Raw genomic sequence first — 24,409 nt, 5'->3', positions numbered from 1 at the left:
AAAGAAAAGAAAAACAAAAGAAAAAGAAAAAGAAAAAAAAAAGGATGCTCAGAAAGGTAATTAAATTCCCCATAGAGCTATGACTCTTGTACAACCTGTTTCCTCCAGGATCTTATAGCAGACTTTACTCCACATCATTGACAGATCTCAAATACAGATGCACGAAATTTATGGTTTTCCACTATATACCAAAATACGATATATACATCTCTCGCTGCAGAAAAGACACCCTGACACCTATTCTTTATACAAAGGCAAATATTTTCTTCCTCGATATCAAGTAACCACAAACTAAAATAAATGGAATAAACGTTTAATCACACAGAGAAAATAATTTTTGAGGAACGTTGTATTCTCTTACAATATAGACTTCTTGGTGACCACTGTCCCCAGAGGAATGACCATCCGTCTTTAAGAACAGAACCTTTTTATACAGTTTATACAGCACATGTCACAAGTCATTTTAGAAACAAACAAACAAAAAAAAAGCATCATTAGCCTAAATTTAAAAACAAAAATGAAGAAAGAGAGGGAGAGAGGAACTGAGTACTTTAATGCTGTTTCTATTCAGGCTTGGTACAACACAAAGATGTAAACATTTTAAATAAATAATAAAATAAACGTCAATTTCTTCTCCCCCTCCCCTTCCCATGCCCCGCTCAAATTGACCCAGCCTTTCCTGAACACATCAGCACTGGCCAATTAAAACCCTCTGTTAATGTATGGCCCAAACACTAAGAAGCATGAGATGTCAAATTAGTAGTGGGATGACTGAGTTTTCTTTTTAAAAGCTGCAGGAGGCACACTTGGAAATGTAGGCACGCACGCACGTGTGCACGTGCACACACACACACACACACACACACACACACACACACCCAACCTGTCAATAAATAGTGAGATGCTGGCTTTTAAGATAAATGCCAAGAAGACTCAACAAGCAGAAAGTAGCAAGACCCTTTTACTTAAGTTTTTAAAGGAAGTTACACACATCACGTATCCTATTGGTCCACAAATTCTAGAAGGACTCAGGTTACCCCTCCAACCATCTGAGGAGTGCAAAGGAGCACATGACAAGGGAGAGGGAAAAGAAGTTTGGAGGTGGGAGGGCACTGTGGGGGATGGGTCTTTGAGAACAAACCTCCGACTGAGGGCAACCTTGCCTGAGATCTTTGAAGACGGACCTTCTCACCTCTAAGTGTTTTTGTTTATCCATTACTTGGGGGCCTTTAACAGGGGATACCCTCGCCCCTTAGTCTCATCCTAAAGAGGGTATATTTATAAAAGTGCCTAATACAGTGCCTGGCACATAGTAGGTGCTTATTCTTTTCCTTCTTCAAGGGGCTGTGTGATATCTGATCAGGAAAGGAGATCAACCTGAAAGGTAAACATGAGATTGCAGGAACATTTGTTGGTCCATCAAGGGGAGAAAAGTTCCATTGCCTATGGCGTCGAGCCCTCCCTTAGACTCAGAGCCCAGTGGGAGCAGAGAAGAGACTCTTGTCCCCAAAGCCTGAGGAAAGGAAGCCATAGCCTCTGATGGCTCCTGGCCGAGATGCTTGTGTGACTGGCCAGTGGGCGCACCTGGCCTTTCTCACAGGCAGAACAATGATGTCTTTCTGCAAACTTCCCCACGAAAGCTCTGCGTGCAGCTGGCCCCGGCTATTTCCTAAGCTTCACCTGGGATCTCCTCTCTTTCCTGTGTCAGCAGCTGTGTCCCTCCACTCAGCCAGGAAGAGGACGGATCCCAGAGAGGCCAGCCAGGTGGCCACGAGGACCGTGTGTGTCACACTAGCCTGTCGAGGCGCGCCTGCCCTATGCCGTCCCAGAGCTGCCTGCAGCCCAACTGGAGTCCACACCAGCTGCCTCGCGGCTGGGGACACAGGGGAGGCCCAGCAGTTCCCAGCTTAAGCACCAAGGCGCCCCCACTGCAGCTGTTCCTTTAGCCGGAGCCACGGGAGGAGAAAGCAGGCCTGGAGTCCGGTGATTCTGGAACAATGGTGTGTGTGCAGGAACTTCAAGAACAAGCCAGAAGAAGCCTCAGCTAACTGAGGATGTGCTCATGAGTTAGGTGTGAATGGTCAGCCTTCCCCCAAATAACCTCTGGCTTTGGGGAAGCCAAACCACCTCCAAGAACAAAGCCAGGGGTCCTGAATGGGAACGCAGCTTAGAGGCCTCTAAAGCCCTGTGAGGCGGTGGTTTTTCCCTTCTGCTGGTCCCAAAGCCAACACAGCTTGAAATCTGTACTAAGGCCAAACGCTATCCCAGGAATGTCCAGCCTGGCCCCAAGTCACAGATTACGGCCTGCCTCGGGATCAGTGCCGTGCAAAGGGGGGCACAAAGGGACTTTCAGAAATAAAACACCAAAAAGCAGCTTCATTTAGGAAATATATATAATATATGTATATTATATATATATATATATGCAAAAAGAAGCAAATAGCTCCCAATTGGCCACAAATACCACTTGAGATGATTAAGCCCTTCAGAGCAGAGCGCACCCCAGTTTTCTTTGCCCACCTCCTGCGTTTCCTGGCTGACTGCTATTTCTTTGGTTAATCCAAAGCCAGAAACTCAATTGCCCAATCTAATGCCCCGCCCAGAACCTCTGGGAACTCGGGAGGGCAGCATCATAGCCAAGGAATGTGGGAAATAACGTTTTTAAGGTTTTTGGGGGGGAAAAAAATCATTTTTCTTTTAAACTCCATTCTCTGCATGGCTTATCCTTCCCCACATCACTTCGAGTCAGAGCAGGCTGCATGTTTTAAGCATTTGGCGGCTCCATTCTGCGTGTTCCATTTTAGTGCACAGAGGAGGGTCAGGGGCATTAAGTAAGGACCCGCCCTCGAGGCCTGGGTGTGTGAAAGGAACAAGTGAGCTAATGTGTCACAGCTCTCTCTCTCTCTCTCTCTTTCTCTCCCGAGACTAACTTTGAAATTTAACCCCCACTGGGTTTGATTTAAATAATATCTATATAATTTTAAATTATCATACAATGATCTCTAGAGCTGAATCACAACAGTGGGGTCTCCCCCAAAGCACTAGCCCAGCAGAGGCCAATTCTAGAAGATCAGCCAGAGCTTTGCCTTAGGGAGAAAAAGGCTCAGAGGGGTGGGAGGCAGGGCCCTCGCTCAGCTGTGCTCTTGCAAGAGGCCAGGAGGACCCCTGCCCCCACGCCCCGCCCCCTGCAGTGGGAAGCAATACATCTCATCTCTGATTTCAGCAGCCCCCAGGAAGGGCATGAAAGCCCCAAGCCTTAGCAAGAGCTCTGGGCCAGAGGTTCACAGCTGGCTGGCTGGACCTGAGGAGCACACTGGGAGGACATGGTGTGGAAGGGAGAAAGCACTCCATCAGGTAGCAGATGATGACCACAGAGGGCAGAAAAGGCCTGACATCTCACTGAGAGGCGAATCCCACTCTGCCTCCCCTCCTTCCTCCCCTACCTTTCCCTTCACAGCAAAGGTGCCTTCAAGGCTTGGGGAGGTGCCCCCCCCCTCCCTGCCCCGGGCAGCAATCTGGGGAGGGCCCAGGCCCACGCTCATTAAATTTCTGTGGGTGGCGTCACCCTGAGAGCCAGACCGGGGATGGCAGAGCCAATAGAGACTTGGGAGTGCTGTGCGGTTCCCAGGGAGGGACACCTCCCTGGTCTAGTAGAAGGGTCCAGGGGCAGGATGGCGAGGCAGTAATTACAGGAGACGTCCTGCTCAAGACACCAGGTCAAGGGAAGCTGGCTGGGACACACCTGTGTGGCTTGTTGGCACTATTCCTGGCCTGGTAATTAGGCATTTGGCAAACCCAACCTGTGCCCCGGCTGTCTCACTCACACCCTGTCTTCTGGCCAAGCCGCTCCTCCAAAAGTTGTCTCCAAGGATGGGCAGGAAGGGTCCTCCAGGCCTCCCAGTGATGGCAGCATCTCCTTGAGAGCTCAGGGAGCCCTGCTGGTGGTTCTGGAGATGGTGGTGGACCGGGGAGTGTCAAGGGAGGGAAGGTTCTGTATTGCACATTGACTGTCCCCTTCTGGACAAGTCGGCCCCAGCAGAAGAGTCAGTCACCTGCTGCCCCATCTCCAGAAATGAAGAGCTTTAATATTCAGACCACCCCGATGAAATGTCATGGCAACTTTGATAAAAACCAAGAGGAAGTAAAATCGACACTGGGGAGAGGAAGGGGCGAAGAGAGGGAAGGTGAAACCAAAAGGCACTGAGCATGCTTGGTGGGGCAGGGAAGGACACCATCACTCCAGAGACAGATCCTAACAAAGGGACAGGAACGGTCCACACCAGCTTCAGGCTCTTCAGAAGCCAGAGAGATGCCTGAGTCCACTGAACCAAGTTCTCCAAGGCTTTTCAAGACACAGGATTCACTTTGCAAGATGAACGAGGGAGGAGGTCCCGTGAGTTCTAAGAGATCACCAAAAGTCCTCAACACCTCACCACCAAATCCCACCTGGGTGTCCCCAGAGCCGGGAAGCTCTCTTCTCGGGTAGGGTCCCCCTCTTGCCCTCACGGCCCTGGAGTGCTTGAAGGTGCTGGTCCCTGGGAAGGAGGCAGTGACGAGGACCCCCTGGGAGCTGGGTTACAGAGCCAGCAGAGTGGGGGAGTTCAAGGAGTCTGATGACTGGTCCCCACTGCTACTGCTTCTGCGGTGTGCCTTGGAGCAGGACTCGGAGGGTGACGCAGGCGACTCCTGCTCCAGGACGCTGGGGTAGGTGAAGACGAGGTTCGAGGTGCCCGGAGTGATGGCAGGCGTGGAGGTCACCACGATGGGGGTGTGCAGGGGCTCCTCCCCGTAGAAGCCCCCAGCAATGCTGATGGGCTTGATGACAGAGCGCTGGCCCTTGTCCAGCCCGGCCGATGAGGATGAGGGGCTGTCCTCTTCCAGGGGCTCCTGCTTCACCACGACGGCACCCACTCCGCCGCCTCCACCGCGCAGGGGCTGGAGCCCAGAGGCTGGGGGGGATCGGCGCTCCTCGGGGCTGATCTTGCACACGGGCCCGTGGGCCACTAACATGAACTCCAGCTTTTCCTTCTCCTTCTGCAGCTCAGCGATCTCCTTCTGCAGGCCTGACTTCTCCTCCTCCAGCTCCTCTGTCTCCTGCAGGGGGAAGAGAGGTGTGTGAGGGATAGGAGCCTGCCGGGGAGACCTGCTTGGGGTGGGGGTGGGGTTGGCTTCCAATCCAGGTGAGAAAAGGAAAACCAGAGCTGTCCCCAGAGGACCAACTGTGAAAGCAGCCCGCTCACACCCCTGGCCACGGACCCCACTGGCTCTGAGTCACCTGGTGGCTCAAGATTCCTTTTATGTCCAAAGCTCCTGAGAAAGGAGGAAAGTAGGCTCGGAGGAAGGCTGAAATGACACCACGACCGGGGGCTTACTTTGTGCCAGGCACTGCAGATCAATCCTCCAGGAGATTTCTAAAGCAGGCATCATCAATCACCTCACTTTGCAGATGAGGAAACTGAGATTCAGAGAGGTCTTGTCCTTTGCCCAGTGTCACAGAGCAAGCAGGTTACAGGGTAGCCCAGACTTGACCCTGATGTATCTACTCCAGAGTCCATATGCTACCAGGCTCTACTGCCCCCCTGCCAGGACTGCAGTTTCCCAGGAGGGGGGAACAGTGAGGTCTGGAGGGGAAGGGAGAGCAGCATGCAGTTCCCTGCACCGCAACCCCCCCCCCCCCCCCAGTCCTTCTCATACCCCTTCACCCCTGTCCAGCCTGCCTGTGGATGCATAAACACTAAACTCTACGCTGCACACACAAGCTTTGGACGGTGCCAGCCTGGCAGGAAGTTCTCCATTAGTCCCCGCTAAATCGTCACCGCCCCACTTCCCTTTTTTACTCTAATTTCTGAAGCACGTGCTTCGGGACTCACAGAACCCTGGGAGAATATTCCGTTCAGTCCCTGTGCTTTAACAGATGAGGACCCTGACAGCCTGAGCAGGCGAGGAGGGTGGCAGGGTCCCGTGGCGAGGAGCTCGGCCCCCTCCCTTTGGTACAAAGCCAGAGAAGCAGCAAAGCACACGGAAGGAGCAGGTATGAAAGGTGAAAAGGTGTGTGTCACGGCCTCCTCCCCACTTTTCCCCTAACACAGATTCCCGTTCAAGAATGAGATGATGTGGGCCAGAGCTTCGCTGAGCAGAGCACAGCATATTCCACAGTGAAAAAAAGTTTCCATCTGTCTCAAGGGTCTGACGAACGTCATGAGCTTATGAGAGGTTTCCTGTGGAGGATGTGGCTCAGGGGCCTGGGTGGCTGGGGTGGGTGGGGCGGCGGGGGAGTAGGGTGTGAGGCTTCTGGGGGAGGGAGGGAGGGGAGGAAAAGCAGGCGGCCCGGAGGAGGAGGGGCTATTCTGGGGCTAGTGGTAGGGAGCACCCAGGGTAGACTCAAGAGGACCTGGCCCCTTAGAAGGTTAGTGGTAGGGAGGACTCTCCTGGGGGAGTCTACCCAGGGAGTACAGATCACTAAGGGATCTCTTCACCTAGTGACGGAGAGCTCCCGGTCTCCCTCCCGATGCTCACACACACCTCCACGGGACATCACTACAGGCTACATGGAATTCACACAGTACACATTCAATCCCCAAGAGCTCTCACTCTTGGACAAAGGGGACCTGAAGCAGGTGGATGGTACCTGGGAGCATTCGAGAACGTCATGGGATGTGTAAGGTAATTTGTGATTTCCAGAGCCCGTCCCTGGCTGGTCGTTGTTAAGGACTGCCAACAGTCTCCCTCTAACATTCTGCTCAGGAGAGTTAGTCCTGACTTTGGGCTTCCTCCACATGCCATTCAGCCTATCTTGCAGGGCTAGGCTCTGGAGGGAGTTACGTGACGTTGGTCAGGTCAGGCTTTTGAGAGGGAAGGGCAGGGCCACAGCCCCCAGGTGTGGGCAATTAGGCAGCAGGGGAGAGTGACTCACAGGGCAGAATGAGGTACCAAGGTGACAGCTTCAGGCTCATAGCAGAGATTAGGAATCCTCCTGCCCATGAAGGATACGAGAAAACCCCAAGACAGTACGACTCAGCTGGCACATGACCATCTCCATGAGACCCAGAGAGCTTCGAGACCCCCTCAGACTGCAGTCTCCCCCTGTCCACACCAGCTAGCTTGGATCATTCCTGCTGGTGGTAGGCATGGGGGCGGCTGAAAGGCTGGGAAGTAGCCCCAGAGGGGGCAGGTCTGGGCCTGCGCGGGCTCTCAGGGCCTAGCAATACCAACACTCTGTGCCATCCCTCACCCAGGGGCCCCAGCAGGTCTGAGAGCAGGAGACGCACAGGTGTTGGGTCCCTGCAGGCTGTTGAACTCCCTCTCTGGGCCCAGGCTGGTGCCAAAGGCCAGCACTCTCCCCCAATCTCTACTTTAATCAGGGCAATGCTAAACCTATGTGCTCAAAGGAAGGAATGTTTCTGTCTGCACTGACTCATCTATACAGGCCACTGGTGGGCAAGGAGAGGGTGGGAGGCCAGGGGGCCTGGGGCCCTAGCACGTGCCCACCCAGAAGGGCCCCCGGCCCCTGCGGAGCTCCTTACCGCCTGCAGCTTCTCCGTCAGCTCCCGGCGTCGGTTTCTGCACTTGGCTGCAGCCAGCTTGTTCCTCTCCCTTCGGATTCGACGTTTCTCCTCCTCTTCCGGGGACAGCTAGAGGCCAAGGTCAAGGATCATGATTAGGTTTGGGTAAATGGTTCCCTAGCTTTGTTTCCTAACTACATTTTAAGAAACTCTTCTGGGATAGGTATGGGGGGAAGGGAGAGAGGCGGGAGGAGTGTGGTTGGGCTCAGCAATTCTAGAATATGCGCTCCCTGCTGTGGCCACCCGGGAGGACACTTAGAGCTGAGCCCACCCTGGAAAGTGACAGTCCCAGGTTTGAGGGGGAGAACAGGACAGCAACGTGTCAAGGACTCAACAGCCCAGACAAGATGGTAGCATTTATCATGTCAGCCCTGATCCAGTGCTAAGGCCAGAGAGGAGAAGCTGGGGTTGCTCCTCCCAGAGTCCCTTCATACCAGCCAGGCCTGGCCCCACCCACTTACACAGCTTCTCCCAAACCCTGGCCAATTACTCCTCCCCACCACTCTGCCTACTCTGCAAGCCTCATTATCCCCATTTGGTTAAGTAGCTCGGCCCAGAGTAAGAACCACTGGCGGGGGGGGGGGGGATTTTCTATTGCCTGAAGGTGGGCCATGGATACCACCTGGCTTCCAATTCCTCTACCAGCCCCAGCGTGCCAGTGGCTCACAATTCAACCTGGAGGGCTCACTAGTGTGCCTGGCACAATGCTAGGCTGGACAGGACAGGCAAAAAGGAGAAGGGACCCCCCAGGCACATTAAATCCTGCTGCCCACCACCCGCATTCATTCAACAAATGAGAACCTTCCATGTGCCGGGCGTGGTTTGAGAGGTTGGAGATTTATCAGAAAACGAAATGAACAAAAATCCCTCCGCAGAGCGTTTCATCTAGCTTCTTGCAAGGAGGCTGGTTGGGGGCCTGTGACTCATGCCCCCTGGGCAAGAACTCCGCTCCACTACATAGGGCTGAGACTCTGTTTACATACAGCCCTTCCTGTGACCCCAGTGCCCCTCAGTGCAGGCAGAGGTGACAGGAGGAGATGGCTGTGGGCCAAGGCCGAAAGTAATTCCGAAAGAAAGACCATTCTGCTCAGTTCTCAGACACTGATAGCACACCTACTACGTGCCAAGCTCAGTACTGAAGGCTTAGAAGATTCTTAGAGGAGTAAGATCTGGGTCCTACCCTAAGGGACAACATGGGAAAAAAGCCAAAGCCACTTTTGGAGGGGTGAGAGAAACTGTCCCCACTGAGAGAGGGAGGGAGTCACGGACCTGACTGGGCCCAGGTCAGAGTCCCCAGGGCTCCCCACAACCCTGCAGGTCTGTTGCTGTGATATCCTGAACAGCAAAGCAGGGCACAGAGGACAATCCCATCTCTGTCTACACTGAGGTAACCCTATGGGCCCAACCAAGGTGCCAGAGCCCCACATCAAATTCTCCAAACGCTGGCATGAAAACGTGCCAGTCAACTCCTTGGACACGAAGTCCCTCTGAGGCATCAGGCCACCTGAGCACAGAGAGGCTCGTCACACCTTCTCAACTTTCAAATCCACTCCCCACCCTCTAGCAGTCAAGGTGTGTGGCTCAGGGGGGAGGCAGGATGCCTGGCACGCTAGGGAGACCTACCAGCCTCCTGGCACCTCAGATCTCCCAGGGCTTCGGCTGAGCCCCGCCTCGTCCTGCATCTGCCCCGGGGACCTTCTTCACACCCGGGATATCCTCTTCATGTTCCTTCACCTCCTCCACGACCTCACCTCACGCGTTTAAGAACCAGACCCAGCTCCACTCCCGCATCAGCCCCACCCTCATTGTGCCTCTGCCCCCTGCAGTGGTCTCCAGGTGGGGTACAGAGAGCACAGGGTCTGCCTCTGGGAGTCCCCAGGCCCCTTCCAAAGACCTGGTCTCAGGGTCCCATACCTCGTCCCGCCTCCACCTCCGTCCTCACGCCCTGTCTTCAGCCCCGGCCTCTGAAATCCTCTGCCTCCCCTAGAGAGCCAAAGGCTCCATATTCTCTCTTCTGAGAGGTCTAAGGCAGACTGGAAGCAAAACACAGATATGGGGGCGCTCGGGTGGCTCAGTCGGTTAAGCATCCGACTCTTGGTTTCTGCTCAGGTCATGATCTCCCAGTTGGTGAGTTGGAGCCCCGCGTCGGGCTCTGTGCTGTTGGTGCAGAGCCTGCTTGGGATTCTCCCTCTCACCCTCTCTCTGGCCCTCCCCCGCTCACGCTGTCTCTCTAAATAAATAAACTTAAAAAAAAAAAAAAACCCCACAAAACCCTGATGTGACATTTCTGTGTTGCCATGGACAAATCACCAAACCTTCTAAGCCTCAGATTTCCCATTTAGAAAATGGAATTATTGGGACCTGCCCTGCCTTCCAAAAAGTTTCTGTGGTGATCAGATGAAGACTCTGTGTGAGGGGCGCCTGGGTGGCTCAGTCAGTTAAGGGTCGGACTTCGACTCAGGTCACACGGTTCATGGGTTTGAGCCCTGTGTTGGGCTCTGTGCTGACAGCTCAGAGCCTGGAGCCTGTCTTTGGATTCTGTGTCTCCCTCTCTCTCTGTCCCTTCCCTACTCATGCTCTGTCTCTCTCTCTCTCTCTCTCTCTCTCTCTCTCAAAAATAAATAAAAACAAAAAAGAATTAAAAACAAACAAAAAGGGGCGCCTGGGTGGCACAGTCGGTTAAGCGTCCGACTTCAGCCAGGTCACGATCTCACGGTCTGTGAGTTCGAGCCCCGCGTCGGGCTCTGGGCTGATGGCTCAGAGCCTGGAGCCTGTTTCCGATTCTGTGTCTCCCTCTCTCTCTGCCCCTCCCCCGTGCATGCTCTGTCTCTCTCTGTCCCAAAAATAAACGTTGAAAAAAAAAATTAAAAAAAATAAAAAATAAAATAAAATAAAAACAAAAAGATTCAGTGTGAGGGCCCTCTCTAACCTAGAAAGTGCTAGAAAGAAGATGGAATTCCGAGGTTCCTCTCTGAAGCTTTTTCTGAGCCCTGGAAGAATCCAGATGAACCGGAGATCCATAGTGCACAAACCTGGCACCTTGGCCCTGTGTGGGGACTGGCTGCCCAGCTGAGGTCATGAGGCCACTTGGCTGCGGCTCTGAATACTTGCTGCTTCTAAACTTGTCTCAACCTGAGCCCAGCAGAGTTACCGAGGGCCTGCTGGCCCCGCCGCAGCCCTGCGTTCAGGATTCATCACGCAAAGGGCTACCGGGCTCCTCCTGAGGCCCAGATAAGGCCTTCATCCCTCACTGACGAGGGGCAGAAAAGATGAAGAGCTTGTTGTGGTACATTTCAGCCTCCCTCCCCCTTTGGCTGCTTCCGGACCGCTTTTGGCCTCCTGATCAGCCCAGAAGTCTCTCCGCTATCTGTAAGGTATGGGGCAACGTGGGGGAGCTGTCAGCATAGGAAGTGTTCAGGGGTGGTGACTTCAACGCGGTTAAAGCTTGAGTGTGTCAGCACCACCAAGTTCCCACCCACAAGCCACACACCCTCTGCTCCCGGCCTCCTCGGGTCACCGCCACTGGCCTAAGAGGCAGCCTCTGGGCAGGCTTGGAGCAGGGCAGTGAGGCACCATGTTGGCTCTGGGTCACAGGCTCCTCCCCCTGGGGGAGGTCAGGAAGGAGGAAATCAGCTTCGGAGAAAAGACCCTAGGGCTAGGAACCCAAAGAGCCACGGTTCTAGGATGCTACTCCCCAGGCTTCCTCCAAGCTGCCAGATGATTGTCTGAATTCCTAACTGATGTGGGACAAAATGCTCCTGGCTCTCTCCCTCCCTCGCTGAAAAGGAAGGAAATCCTCCAGACAGATTGTCCTAAAGGCATGCCTAGGGTAGTGCGGTGGGAAAACCACAGGGCTGAAGGTCAAAGGAGGTAGATTCCAGTCCTGGCTCTGCCACTAACTCACTTTAGTGAGAGGAGACAGGGCCCTTCTCCTTTCTGGACTTCTGTTTCCTCATCTGTAAAATGGGGACAGAGGGGAAACTGGAAAAGCTGGTCTCCAAAGTCCCTTCCAGATAGAAGCTTCTAAATTTCGTGTGGGTGAGGCCCAGAAAAGAAGGAAGAGTGCTCAGCACATCTTGCTTTGTGTCCTGCTAGTTCAGGAATCCCTCGCAAGACCAGCTCTTACTTCGGGGTCACTTACATAAGGGGGGATCCAACTCATCGGTGACTAGAAAGCTTGACACCTTGGGCTCCTGAAGGAAGCGTATTTCATAAAGGACATTATGATCACTGCTACTGCAATATCTACAATTACGGAAAGCAACAGTGAGGGGGATATTGGCCATCTGCCCCCACAGCAACGGAGAGCTGCATCTATTACAGTGTCTATTACTCTCCATGTCGCCCTGCGCGGACTCCTACCATTAGCAGAACAAACCAGCATGTAGTGGACGCAAGGCCCCGCTTTGTCCTCAGAGGAACAGAGAGCCCATGAATGCTTCCAGTGTCTCGGAGTGGTGACCCTTGTAATTCTAAGTACCCTGGGGACTGCTGGAACTGGATCCATGATTATCCACAGGGCACCATGTTTGAAGGTCCTTGTATTGGAACACTGTGGACCTGGGGTCTCAGAGTGGAGGTGGACAGTGATGGAAATGGATAGGATTGATCCTCCAGGCTAATATCTCATTTGAAAAAGGGATTTCACCGCTAAAGTATCTTCCCTTCCCTGGATCCATGGTGGCATGGTATTGGTAAGAGAGCACTGCACAGGGAATCCAGGGAATGGGTTCCTGTCCAGACTTCCCTATTCTCTTGCCAAATGGCCCCAGGCATGTTTGTCTGAGGCTTCGGTTGTGTCATCTGTGAAGGGGGACCGATGGGGCTCTTGGAAGGCTCACTCCCTCTTTTTATGCATGATTCTGACCTCTCTTTGGGGAATCGGGGGGCCCATCACTACCCTGGTTCACTATTGATACGGACGACATGCCTTTTCAGTATGGGTAGATGGTGTCTAGAGAGCACGGGCCCAACGCTTTCTGGTGTCCCTCCCTGCCAGGCTGACTCCTTCTCAAAGCTGAACCCTTTGAGAATAAAAAAAGCTGATGCCTGACTTCCTCCTCTCACACGCAGTCAGCTAAAGCAGCTGAGCAAACTCCAAAGACCCCAGCGTCCCTGCGCTTCTGGGACGGGGATTCTAGGCACCCGAAATGGGCTCCTGCTGCGAGCCGGAGGCCCCGGACACCGAGTGGGCCTGGAGGGCGACCCTGCAGGTCGGCTGAGTGTTTCACCTGCCACAGACCCTAGGGGACGATCAAGGGCTAATCCAAAAAAAGCTCCCGGCCAGAGTTTCGTTGGCTGCTTGTCCTGTGGCTTCGCTGCCAAGGATCAGGGAAGGACACCACTGTAGGCAGGTCCTAACAGTCCTTCCCATTTGCTGATACCTTACCACATGCAATGTGTTTTCACAATTGTGATCTCATTTGCATGGCAACAAGTCCTGGCTGGCAGGTACCATGATCCCCATTTTGCAACTGAAGAAACGGAGACTCGGAGATTCTAAGGGACATGAGCAAGATGACAGAGCCGGGCCTGACTCCCCGGCCCCCAGCTCTGCTTCCAACGGTGAGGGTCGTGTGCCCCCGGTCCCCAGCTCCGTCTTCTCCCCAGTGCTCGCTCCCAGACCGCTCCCCCAGCTCCCCACCATTCCACAGAAAAACACTGTGCGTTTTGAGGCCCAGAAAGCCACTGACGAGGCTCCTTTACACTGATCTGAGCCGTACCTGCTCATCTCTCCTCCTGCGGCCCACGGTGGTGCCAATGGTCTTGATCACGCCAGGTCTCGGGAGCGCCATGTGCCCAGGGACAGAGGCCAGGCCCGGCAGGGGGCTGTAGGGGTGTGAGCGGGGGTACGGGTTGGACATGGAGGTGATCACTGTGGGCTGTACCATCCACTGCAGGTCCTGGCTGGTGGTGATGGCGTTGATGGTGGGGATGAAGGCGCTGCCTGAGCCAGGCATATCTACCCGGAACTTCTGAAATGAGGAAAAAACAGTATTGAGCCAACAGGTGCATAATGGAACAGGACAAGCGGAGCCAGGAGGCGAAGCACAGTCAGTGCTTGGGGGGGGCCAAGGTCGGAACACTGGGTGGGCTTCCCTGGACACAATCAGTGGGATCCTAACTACTCCTGAGGCCCCATGTCAGATCCGCTCCCCGGAGGTCCTGGCAACTCGCTCCCCAGGTGGCTCGTAAGGATGTGGTCATACCCCAAATGACTTCGAGGACAGATGCGGCCCCTAGCTACTCAACACTCAGCAGGCTAGCTCTGCCTGCACCTGCAGGAGCGCAGGCCTCCTACCCAGCCTCATGAGCCTCTGGGTCACCTCCAATTAGTCCCCAGGGTACTGGGGCTCGGGACCCTCTGAGGACATTGGCGCACCCACAGGTTGGGTGGGTTGGGGAGGGCAACAAAGATCACCAGGAAAGTTATTGTGCCTGCTTTTGTTACTTTCTGAATAGGTTCAGGATGGGGCTGTGACCCCATCAGGGTGAGACCAGGTCCAGGAAAAGGTGTCCTCCAACTAATGAGACTGCAAGGGTTAGCATCTGTGGCCAGACCTTCCTTCTCCTCGCCCTTAACTGCCATCTTGCTTGGGGCAGACACACTGCGTCTCTACCTACCTACCTACATATCTATCTGTGTTCATGTTTGTGTCTGTGGGAAACTCTCGTGCTGCTAGCTCAGCGTTTTCTCCCTGTCTCTTAATTCATGCCCAGACCAAGTTGCAGAACTCTCTGGAACGTGCTGCAGGAAGCATCCTATTTAGAATATAAGATGATGACAGAGTACAAACACTAAAATGGGTCAAGCTCCTCTTTCTTCAGAGCGACTATTAGAAAGTGAGGGGAGAAAGGAAGGGCCTCCCTGCCCCCGCAGCCCATGGCTTCCAGCTCCTCAGGGGAAATCTCCCCTAATGAAGCCGTCATCCCCCCATCTCCACACAAAGGAGTTCTCAGGCTCCTTCCTTCCCTAATCTGGTGGGTGACGAGATGAAAGCAATAAGAGCACCTGCTGAGCACTTACTAAACGACAGGCACCATGGTAGTGTTTGACCTAAATTATCTCCTTCATTCTCCCTCTGAGGTAAGAACGACCATGATCTCCACTTTAGAGGCAGAAAATTAGGCTTAGAGAGATTGAGTAACTTATCCAAGGCCACATGGCTCGTACGCAGGGGGGGGTCAGGATTCAAAGAGGCTCTCAAACACGGTGCTACGCAAGCTTCCGTAGTGTTGCTTTTTTCTTCCTTGAAATCGAGACCTAAGTGCCGTAGCCACCCCTGCTGCCCTCAGGGTGTCAGCTCATCCCTGTCGACCGCCCCTCTCACCCAGGAGGCCCCACAGGTCCGATCCCAGATGAAATCGTGCTATCGCTGGCACAGGTGCTATAGCTTCCCTTCCTATCTTGGCCTGGTCAGACCAACCAGGAGTACAAGTATTAGCAGCAATGGCGGCTGCCACCACCGTTGCCTTTGTCCCCGGTGATGACACCTGGGTTCCTGTTATGCAAGTAAGTGGAGCTTAGAGCACCTCACTGTAACTGGGGGAGCTGGGGACCCCTCCTTGCTCACTCCCCTGCCAGCTGCCTGACCCCAGTCTGGGTGGTGGCACGTCTCTGCCTCCCTTCCCAGACTGCCCTGGGGCCCCGGGGCAAGGGCGTTTTGTGAAGAAAGCATGACCCAGCACGATGGATTCTGGGATTGGGCGAGGAGAGCCCCAGTGGGATGAATCGTGAGACTCGGTGAAGTTACCAGTGGATTCTGAGATACTATGAAGAAGAGCTGTCCAGTACAATGGATTCTGAGTCACCTTGGAAGGCAAAGACGATTCGGTTTTTTATCAGGAGCTGCCTGAGCTGGGTGTGTGTGTGTGTGTGTGTGTGTGTGTGTGTGAAGGAAGGAAGGAAGGATGCAGTGAACAAGGAAGACTCCAAGTAGGAAATGATCTTCAAGGAGAAGAAAATGGACAACTCAGCTGGGCCTCTGAGGAGGCAGAGGATGGAGAACGCGTGCGCGTGGCTGAGCGTGCGCGTGGCTGAGCGTGCGCAGAGGCACGCAAGGCCCAGACAGCTACGCTTCTCTTGGGCTGCTGGAGGGGAGCTGGCAGGGGGTGGGGGGGGGGGGGGGGGGGGGGGGGGGGGGGGGAGAGGAAGGTGGTGGCAGGAAACCCTCCACCTGGAGCCAGGAGGCCCGGGCGGACACCTTTGCAAAATCACTGAGGACTTAGTTCTCCTGTCTGTGAAGAAGAATCTGAACACCAAACTCGCAAATCACTGTCACGATGAAACAAGTAGCTCCTTAGAATCGCTGGCTATAAAAGGCACTCCGGTGTTCTCCACCAAGGCTGCGCGTTAGAACATTCTGGGGAGCTTTCTAAAAACACCAAGGCCGGAGCCAGCCTCGCCATTAGGGTTCTAAAATAACACGTCCGGGGTGGGGTTCTGATAAGGTGTTTTTTTTTTTAAATGCCTGGGGAGATTTTAGCGTGCAGCCAGGGTGGAGAACCGCCGCTCTGAACCAATGGAAGGGCATCATCATCACGAGCAGCACCGCCGCCGCGGTCACACATCACCACGGTGCCCGTGCACTCTGCTTGGGGCGGCTCCGGGAAAGACGGTCAGCTTCCCACTCCTGGGAGGCACCCGACATTTTTATTCCATGTCTCTCTTCAGGTCAGGTTCTGGGTCTGAAGGGCACCTGAGGCATCCAGCATGATGGTTCGATGGGACCCTCCACCTCTGTGAGGGAACTGTCAGCTTCTCTTTCCGGATGGCATCCAAGAAATCCACTCCTCATTCCAACAGACACACAAAAAGCTCCTCTCTCAGCCCATGGGAAGCAAGCAAAAACCCTAAAGCACAGCTCGGAGACTAAGACTCCTTGGGAGTAAGTGGACGACTCTCAGCCCCTCTGGGGGCTCTCGGTCCCCTCGCTCTGGTTCTACAGAATGTGCTCCCCGGCCAACAGCCAGATTGCTTGCAGCAATGGCTTGGTCTAGACAAAACAAGACAGCCATAAAAACAAGGCACTAGGTAATGACTGCCTCGAAACGCATGTACAACTTGTTTCAGAGGGAGGTAAAGCCATCTGGATAACACACTGGCCCTAGGAAAACAATGTCCCATCCCCACAGGGGACTGGGGCTGTGATAAAGAAGGCTTTTGTCTCCTAGAGGAGCCTCTCTGAGACACTCACACAAGTTTAAATGGGTTCTGGCCGATGTGACTTGTCTCAGCTCCAAAGGTATTACTCAGAAAGCTACACCGGAGTAGGAGAGATGAGGTGAGGCTAGGGGGTCCGTGGTCCCAGAAGTCAGCCTGACAGTCTTCTCTGCCAGCAGACCTGACCATCAGTCAAACATCATGTTGGGGATAAGTCATGGTGCTCTATGGAAGGGTTAATACTGAGTAGAAACCAACACGGGGTTTCCCAGCTGTGAGCACTGGAACACCACGAGCCCTGCTGCAGCACCAAGCGTGTGCTGGGAGGGGTGGGGGATACAGCAGGGAACCCAGGACGTCACTTGAGTCCCCGGGGGGGGGCTCTCCAGCCCCCTTGGGAGCTCCTCCTCCAGGGACGGGATCAAAGATGCTGGACGGCTGTGTGGCATTCCGGCCTGGCAAAGCCTCCAGATGCTTTATTTGACTGTGTCATCCTGTTGACTTTTGGGTGGGCAAGAATGCCTATAAAAGGACAAACTGGCCCCCACCGACCTCCTAGAGCAGAGTCTGACGAACGTTTGCTGTAAAAGGCCAGATAGTAAATATTTTAGGCTTTGTGGGTCATGCGGTCTCTGTCGCAACTACTCAACTCTGCCATTATAGCGTGGAAGCAGTCACAGACGATATGTAAACAAATAGGTGCGCCCATGTTCCATTAAACCTTATTTACAAAGACACGTGGGTCATAGTTTGGCGCCCCCTGTTCTAGAGGCCCATTCCCTCTCCAAATGCTCGGGGGTGGGGGGGGGGGATGCGGCAAGAATAAAGAGAGGGAACAAAAAAAGCCAAACACAATTAGAACTCTTCCTTTAACCCAGGGAGTCTCACTCAGACCCTGAAGCTGAAGTTCGAGCCCTTACAAGATTTGTTGTGTGTCTCTGGCGTCATAAAGACCCTTCTTTATCCCGAAGCACCTATATTGAAGGATGCCACGGGGCTGTTCAGTCCCGCTCCCACAGCCTGTTTAAGAAAGACAGCTCAGAACACAGCGCCCTATGGCCACCAAGCTTCGTCGGGTCAGAGGGGTCCCTGCAGCCTAGCACTTTCTGATCTGGGAAAATGACTTTCCTGAATTTTACAGCTAGGCCTTGGATTCAGAAATGAGGGTCAAGAGCAGTCTAGGATCTAGGAAGCAGGGTGTGGATTCCCATTTTCCTGAAGACACGGATGGGGTTGAGCTTATCTCAGAAACTCGTGAGCTGGGCACAAATGGCATTTGAGATGGAAGTCAGGGGCGGTGTTGTCGGCCAGGTATTCCACCATCACATTGATTCTCAACTGGGCCCCCAACCACTCAAGCCACGAAGCCCATGAATACCTGTGACCTGTCTCAGCAGGCAGACAGGTAGGACTGTGCATACCTGGAAATGGACTGGGTTCTTTCTCTTAAGAACCACCCTCCCCCTTTTTCTTTTCTTTACATCCCCAGCATGGGAAAAGAAAAGTTCCAAAATCTCCAGAGACTGGCTCAGGGGAAGAGGACAGAGTGAGGGCAAATGTTACCTCATACACCCCAGAGCACAACTGAGGTCCAGCTGGACCCAAATGCTCTCTATTTTTATTAAACGTGTCATTTTCTCCAAAGCCTTCTATATGGAATTCAATCAATCTTCACAGATTCTGCATTTGGTATCACTTTGACCTTTCCTCTCTGAAGAAAGCCATTTGTGTCACGATGGAAATGGTTGCTAATAACTCATGATTTCCCCACATTTTACATGAACACTCTCTCAGGTGATTTGCCTCCCGTCAGCTTCCTCCCTTCCCCAGGCTCGCTCAAAGGAACCACACTCTCCCCTTCCTCCTCTGAACTGCCAGGGTGAAGCAAACAAGGGAGAGAAGAAAAACAAGGGACAGGAGAAAGCGACTGATGCCGAGTTACCTGTCAGCGTCCCCAGTTTCTTTCCTCCCAGGGCCCTTCTGGCCAGAACCCCCCACTCCAAAGCACCGGGTGAGGGTGGGAAGGGTAATGCCCACTATTCCATGTACCCCTCCTGCACTCAGTGGAAGGGCATGGCATCTGATATTCCCTTTAACTCCAGCAGGGTGAGTATGGCCAAGTCACTGCCAGTGAGATGGTGCTGGGCAAGAGAACGCATATCTTCTCTTTTTGGCCCAGTGAATTGAGGAGGGATAGAGTTACCAAGCGGGGTTTGGAACAGATCTATTTGCCTCAATCAGAGCAGCTGCCGTCATGTTGAAATGCTGTGGCCATCAAAAGATACCACATGCAACATGGATGAGACATGTCCACAAAGTAATGATGCTATTTTTTTTTCTTTCTTTCAACAAACAGACCACAAAGTTAGCTTCCTGAGTTCTCAAAAACCAACACCTTATTCCTGTTTAACAGAGGGGAAGAAAACCTAAAATGACAGATGGCCAAAGTGCCTACTTTGGTGTGCCCTCTCTTGGTGCCTGCTCTCACAGGAAGACTCTTGAGATCAAGATCGAGACAACTCTGGGTCATACTGTGCTTTGGACCCAGCTGGATCACCCAACCTTCTATGTCAGACTTGATTCCTTATATGTCACATCTTTTGCTAACTTCCAAATATCAAGCTCACCCTCAAAGGACAAAGATTTGTTAGCAGGGAGGGTTTTCAAAAGGATTTGCTGAAGGCAATTCCAAAAGAGGGGCATTGTAAAACGTGAGTCTAAGAGCCATGGCACTCAAAGAAGTATTTAGTCTCCTCAGTGAATAATTAATTATGAAGGGGACCACAAGGATTTGGATGTGTACTTCTGGTGTGTTTGCATCAAGATACAAACGAAAACAAGAAAATGAGGCCCCTAACTTTACACTCACTTTGAATAATAAGGCAGGCAGAAATAAAGTAATGGCAATGCACTCAGGGGCCTGGACAGAAAAATTCAGCTACCCTCTCAGACAATACATGACTGCTATTTCACCCCGTTCGCTTTGATGAAAAACTGACGCTGACTTCCACCATCAAGAATCAGTAGAACAAATTCCTGGGATAACATTTCGTTTGATCCTAATCTACAACATCTACAAGATCAAAGACAAAGGGGGGGGGGGCACCAAACCCTTCATATATACACCTCCCACCTTCCAGCCAATTCTGAAGACCACCTCCCCCCCCGCCCCAAATTCCCAGTGTCCTGATACAAACACAGCAAGAAAACACGCCGTGGGAATTTGAAGACATTGTTCCTGGTTACCCAAAAGATCAGACAAACATCAAGACAGGGAAAGAAAAAAATGCACTCCTTTTTCAACCAGGTTTTATTTAGAACAAAACAAAATTTCTTAAGAAAACTGCATGTCAAAGTCAGGCAGTTCCTAGTTAACCGCTTTTAAATATATGGCATTTATTTGTCCTGAATTAAAAAGAAAAAAATCCTAAGAATTCCGAAAACTCACCAAGTTAACACTGTCTGGGCCTGGAAAAATACATTCCCCAGACAGTTCTTCTAAGAACGTCCCGTAGGGGGCAGTAGAGAGGTGTGATTGGGACTGACTTGGGAATCACAGTCATTTCTGGTAAAAGTTCTTTGATGTGAGGAATGTCCCAGCCTGGTACAGTTGGCAAAAGTTCACTCCGGGGAATTTTGTGTGTGTGCATGTGTGCGTGTATGTGTGTCTGTCTGTCTGTCTCTTGGGAAAGGGCGGTTGCCAAAGAAGAGAGCAAGTCTGGTATTCCTTGATTCCAAAGAGGAACTGTCCCTCTTGGTTTATTTTCACGTTATCTGAGGAACAGACAAATGGCAGCCTTGGAAAAGTCCTAGATCTTGTTTTTGTTTTGTTTTGTTTTTGTTTTTTTCATTAAAAGGGGGCCCAGCTGATGAAAACAAGTTATGAAATGACCTATGTTTGTGTAACTGGCTGATTGCGTAATGCTCAGGTCCTGAAACCGTAATAGTCGAGCAGCCAGGCAGGGCATATATCTGGGAGGTGTTTTCCTAGGAAAGTTAGGGGAGAGAGAAAACAACAACAATAAAAAGAAAAGGCCAGGAGGGGGAGGCGTGTGCAACTATTATTGACAAAACAAAATCACCAATGTTTTGAGATTAAAACTATAACTGGAACAGGAAATATTTTTCATGCTTCGAGTTCCTGCCATATACACGAAGAGTGGTTTTAACAAAGAATTATCTGCCCCCCACCCCTCTGAAGTCCCTGGAACTCATGGCCATGTGTTAAAATCAAGCTTTATGAAGCCAGAGATAAGGTTCTGGGTTGAAAAGACAGCAACAAACTTATCAGGAATATTAGACCCCACAAACAGAGCAGGAAAAAATAATATTCACTTGCCCAAAGGAAAACCAGAGAACCCTCTTCTACTGAGTGGTCTACTGAGATACCACAAAGGAGGAAGACCCCACTAAATGCCAGGAAAGCCTCCCCATAAAGGAAGCTGAGGGAAATAAAGTGATTACAAGTTGTATCTGGTATGTAATAAAGTTACCTTGAGCCCGTAGGGTCATAGCACAGACTTGTGAAGTAACAAAAGCCTCTCAAGTCAGTCCTGAGGACCACAGAACAGCTTTGCTCCAAGTTGGAGAGATGATGGAAAAACCTCCCCCCTCCACAAGACCCCTCTCTCCCCCCCTCCCCCCAGAGGCGGACGGGCTGAAAGACTTGTCCAAAGCGGCATTACCTTGCCAATCCCTCTGGTTTGAAAGGCACTTCACTCAAGCTGCCGGGCCAAACAGGCAGGCGTATATGCGAGAACCCATGCACTAGTTATTACTAATTGCAACATTCTCATGTGTTACAGCATGCTAGGAATTAGCCAACAGCTGCTTTTTGCTTCAGTAATGAGGCCCCATTACACCCTGCCGGACCGAGTTCTCTTCCTTCTTCCTCGCACTGGTTTCCTGTCTGATTTTCTTCCCAAACAGGGAATTGCCTCTGCTCACATCCTGGGCTCAAAGCCCTAGTGACACAGATTATTCAGTCGGGGCACTGATGTCCGGTCTGACATCCCATTCAGGCCCCAGGGTCTGAGCAAAGCCAGGCGGCGAGATTGTAATATTGCAGCGATGACCGCCACGAAAACAGCAGCAAAAGGAACAGACAAGATATCAAAAGAGCCCTTTGGGATTCCGGGAGGAGGAGAGGGATGTTTTGGCGTTTGTTGAATTAAAGAGTGAGGCAATGGGCATACAGGACTCCAAACCGTGGCTTAATGCTACTTGGATTCAATAAAAACCACCGCTGGGAAGGGAAAGCAAACAAAATCACTTTCAGGACAAGACTGAAAACTCGTCGCCTTGGTGCTCATTATTAAAGGTGCACTGAATGTGCCCTCAATGCACAGACTAGGTCTTCTTCAGCCGGTGCTTAGGGAGACACCAGGGGAGGTAGAGGAAAGACACAGAAAAGCCATTTGGGGGACTCACCAAGTATTGGGGATCACCTTGGAACTAGGTATCCCTCTTCAGATCCTAAAGAGAGCCATGTTTCCATTTTATTTTCTGGCAGGGTCCACCCCTCCCAGGAGCCAACCCCAGCCCCTCCTGGCTGGCTGGCTTCTGGGGGCCAAGGCCACTGCCTTACCGGACCAACTCTTGGCTGCAGCCAACTTGGCTAGAGACTCCACAGATCCTGAGGGAGATGGGCTTCAGGTAGTAGTGGCCTTGTTTGTTAAGCCAGCTCCCTCTGAAGCCTGGGGGTGGGCTGGGGGGGGGGGGGGGAGTGGCTGCTGCCCAGTGCAGGCACCCCACTGGCACCTCCACCCCAGCAGCACCTTTCTGGCATTTATAGACACAGATCGCAGGCACAATCCTTCCAGCGCAAACCAGTCCGGCTGCTTTAGAAACAAGTTGTTTTTCCGCTTCCAGAACCACCCAAGAGCCTAAGCAAGGCCTCTTCTTCCCCCACCCCCACTTTTCTCTGCAGGCGTCCTTGCCCCAGGGACCCTCCCAGACCCTCCAGGCGTCCCTTCTGGTGGCAGTACAAGCTCCTTCTCTGACCCGAACGGAAGATGGATGGGCACGGGGGCACAAAGGCGCAGGCCCGGAGCCTATCAAGGCTGACCTCCTCCTTCCTGACCTTCGCACCCTATTCCCAGGGCGACAACCCTCGCTCTCACTCTGGATTACTTGAAGGAGCCCAACCATGTTTCTGAATCCCCAACCTCTTTCAGAAATTAAGACTGATGGGGAGCAGGGGCAGAGAGGGAGAGGGCTTTCCCACAGGAAGATTCCTTGGATGTCGGGAGGGGCCAGTGAGTGCAAAGATTTTTTTTTTTTTTTTTTTTTTTTTTTTTTACCCACCACGGAGAAGTGAAGGGGGAGAGGGGAACGATTTCTGGGAGAGGAGTTAACAGGCTCCCGGGAAGGAGGGCTGCAATTCCAGAAGCTCGTCTGGATAAGGTGTAGCGTGAGGGAAAAGGTTGGCCGGCTCTTCAAGCCCACTCCCCGCTCCAGTTTTGTTTGTTGGTTTGTTTTTTAAGTGACGGGGGAGAACGGTGGGCGGACAACACGAAAATCCAGAACCTACAACGGTGACCCCGTAGGAATTTTCTCGCCGAGCCAAAAATGGGAAAAGAAAGCAAAAGAGGCAGTGGCGGAGAGAGGAGGGCGGGGGTCCACCCGCGCCGCCAGGTGCACCCAGGGCCCGCACCTACCTGCTGGCCGCCGCCGCTGGTGTAGGACTCGGCGTGCGCAGGTGAGCCGCTGCTGCCCCGGGACGAGGTGTCAAAGTTCCCGGGATAATCCTGGTACATGATCCGCGGTGGGGGCCCGAGAGGAAACAGGGTGTTTTTCTTCCCCCGCCCTCGCCGCGGCCGCGCACCGGCTGCTGCGCGCTCGCTCCCTGCCGGCCGCGCCTCGGGCTCTAATCTTCACTCCCGGGCTTCTCCCCGACGGTGGCGGGCGCGGACGGGGGGCGGCGACAGCCCGGGGACTGTGCCTCCCGAGCGCCTCGCGCCGCACTTCTTTCCTGCTCTGCGAGCGCCGCGGGACCGGCGGGCCACCCAGTCCCTCCCTCTAAAAGTCCGCGCGTCCCTCTGTCCCTCCCCTGCGCGCGCCCTCCCGCTCCCGCGCGCAGCCGGAGCCCGGCCGGGACGGCTGGCCGGATCAAAAACTGGAAATTAAAAAAGAGCAGGAGCCCGGCGGGTCACGCCTGCCAGGTCCGGGGGCCCCCCGATTTCAGACAGGGCGAAAAAGGCGAAAAGAAAAGACTGCCGGCTGGGAGAAACTTCTATTTCCTCCTTTTAGAAAAGGAGCTGAGAATAAACTTCCTGTGGTCGACTCGCCGCCGGAGTTTCGGAGCGGCTCGGACACTTGCCGGGAGAAAGCAGCCTGCGCCCGGGGGAGGGGGGGGGCCCACGGGGCTCCAGCTGAGCCGGCGCTGAGAGGGACGCGGCCCCGCTGCCCGTGCCGCCGCTCCGGCGCCCGACTGCACCCCTTCCCCGGCGCCCGCTCCCGGACGGGCCGCCTCGCCCGGCCGCGCCTCTCTCCCTCTCTCCCGGGCCCGCCGAGCGCCGCTCACTTGCTCGTCGCTTCGCTCGGAGCCCCTGCGCTCTGCCCGAGATGAGTCACTACAATGGCACGAGTTCAACTCCACTCTTTATTCTCCAGCCCCTGTACCATGTGGATTCACTCACGTCAACCCCAGACTCCACCTTGCGGGGAGGAGCGCGCGGGGAGG

General features: G+C 53.3%; 1 protein-coding gene and 1 long non-coding RNA gene across 4 annotated transcripts; one reads left to right on the top strand and one right to left on the bottom strand.

Annotated features, from left to right (window-relative positions):
- Nucleotides 1–297: 297 nt before the first annotated feature.
- On the bottom strand, nucleotides 298–24,314 carry FOSL2 (FOS like 2, AP-1 transcription factor subunit). 3 transcript variants are annotated; one of them, XM_040496384.1, is made up of 4 exons: nucleotides 23,385–24,314; nucleotides 13,286–13,537; nucleotides 7,524–7,631; nucleotides 298–5,094 (listed from the first exon to the last, which is right to left on the bottom strand). In XM_040496384.1, exons 1-4 carry the CDS (start codon nucleotides 23,481–23,483, stop codon nucleotides 4,576–4,578), a joined length of 978 nt encoding a protein of 325 aa, XP_040352318.1. In that variant the 5' UTR covers nucleotides 23,484–24,314; the 3' UTR covers nucleotides 298–4,575. The 3 variants fall into 3 exon arrangements, with proteins under 3 accessions (XP_040352318.1, XP_040352319.1, XP_040352321.1); XM_040496385.1 differs by lacking the exon at nucleotides 23,385–24,314 and adding an exon at nucleotides 22,156–22,207; XM_040496387.1 differs by lacking the exon at nucleotides 23,385–24,314 and adding an exon at nucleotides 21,411–22,101.
- Nucleotides 10,705–13,994, top strand: LOC121044287 (uncharacterized). The gene is made up of 2 exons (XR_005797231.1): nucleotides 10,705–10,936; nucleotides 13,463–13,994. It is a non-coding gene; the product is annotated as an uncharacterized LOC121044287 (long non-coding RNA).
- Nucleotides 24,315–24,409: the final 95 nt, after the last annotated feature.

The sequence above is a fragment of the Herpailurus yagouaroundi genome, unplaced genomic scaffold (assembly GCF_014898765.1).
Source record: "Herpailurus yagouaroundi ecotype Mexico unplaced genomic scaffold, PumYag 188, whole genome shotgun sequence".
In the NCBI taxonomy this organism is placed as follows: Eukaryota; Metazoa; Chordata; class Mammalia; order Carnivora; family Felidae; genus Herpailurus; species Herpailurus yagouaroundi.
The sequence above is the reverse complement of the archived record's forward strand: the minus strand, read 5'-3'. Positions and strand labels throughout refer to the sequence as shown.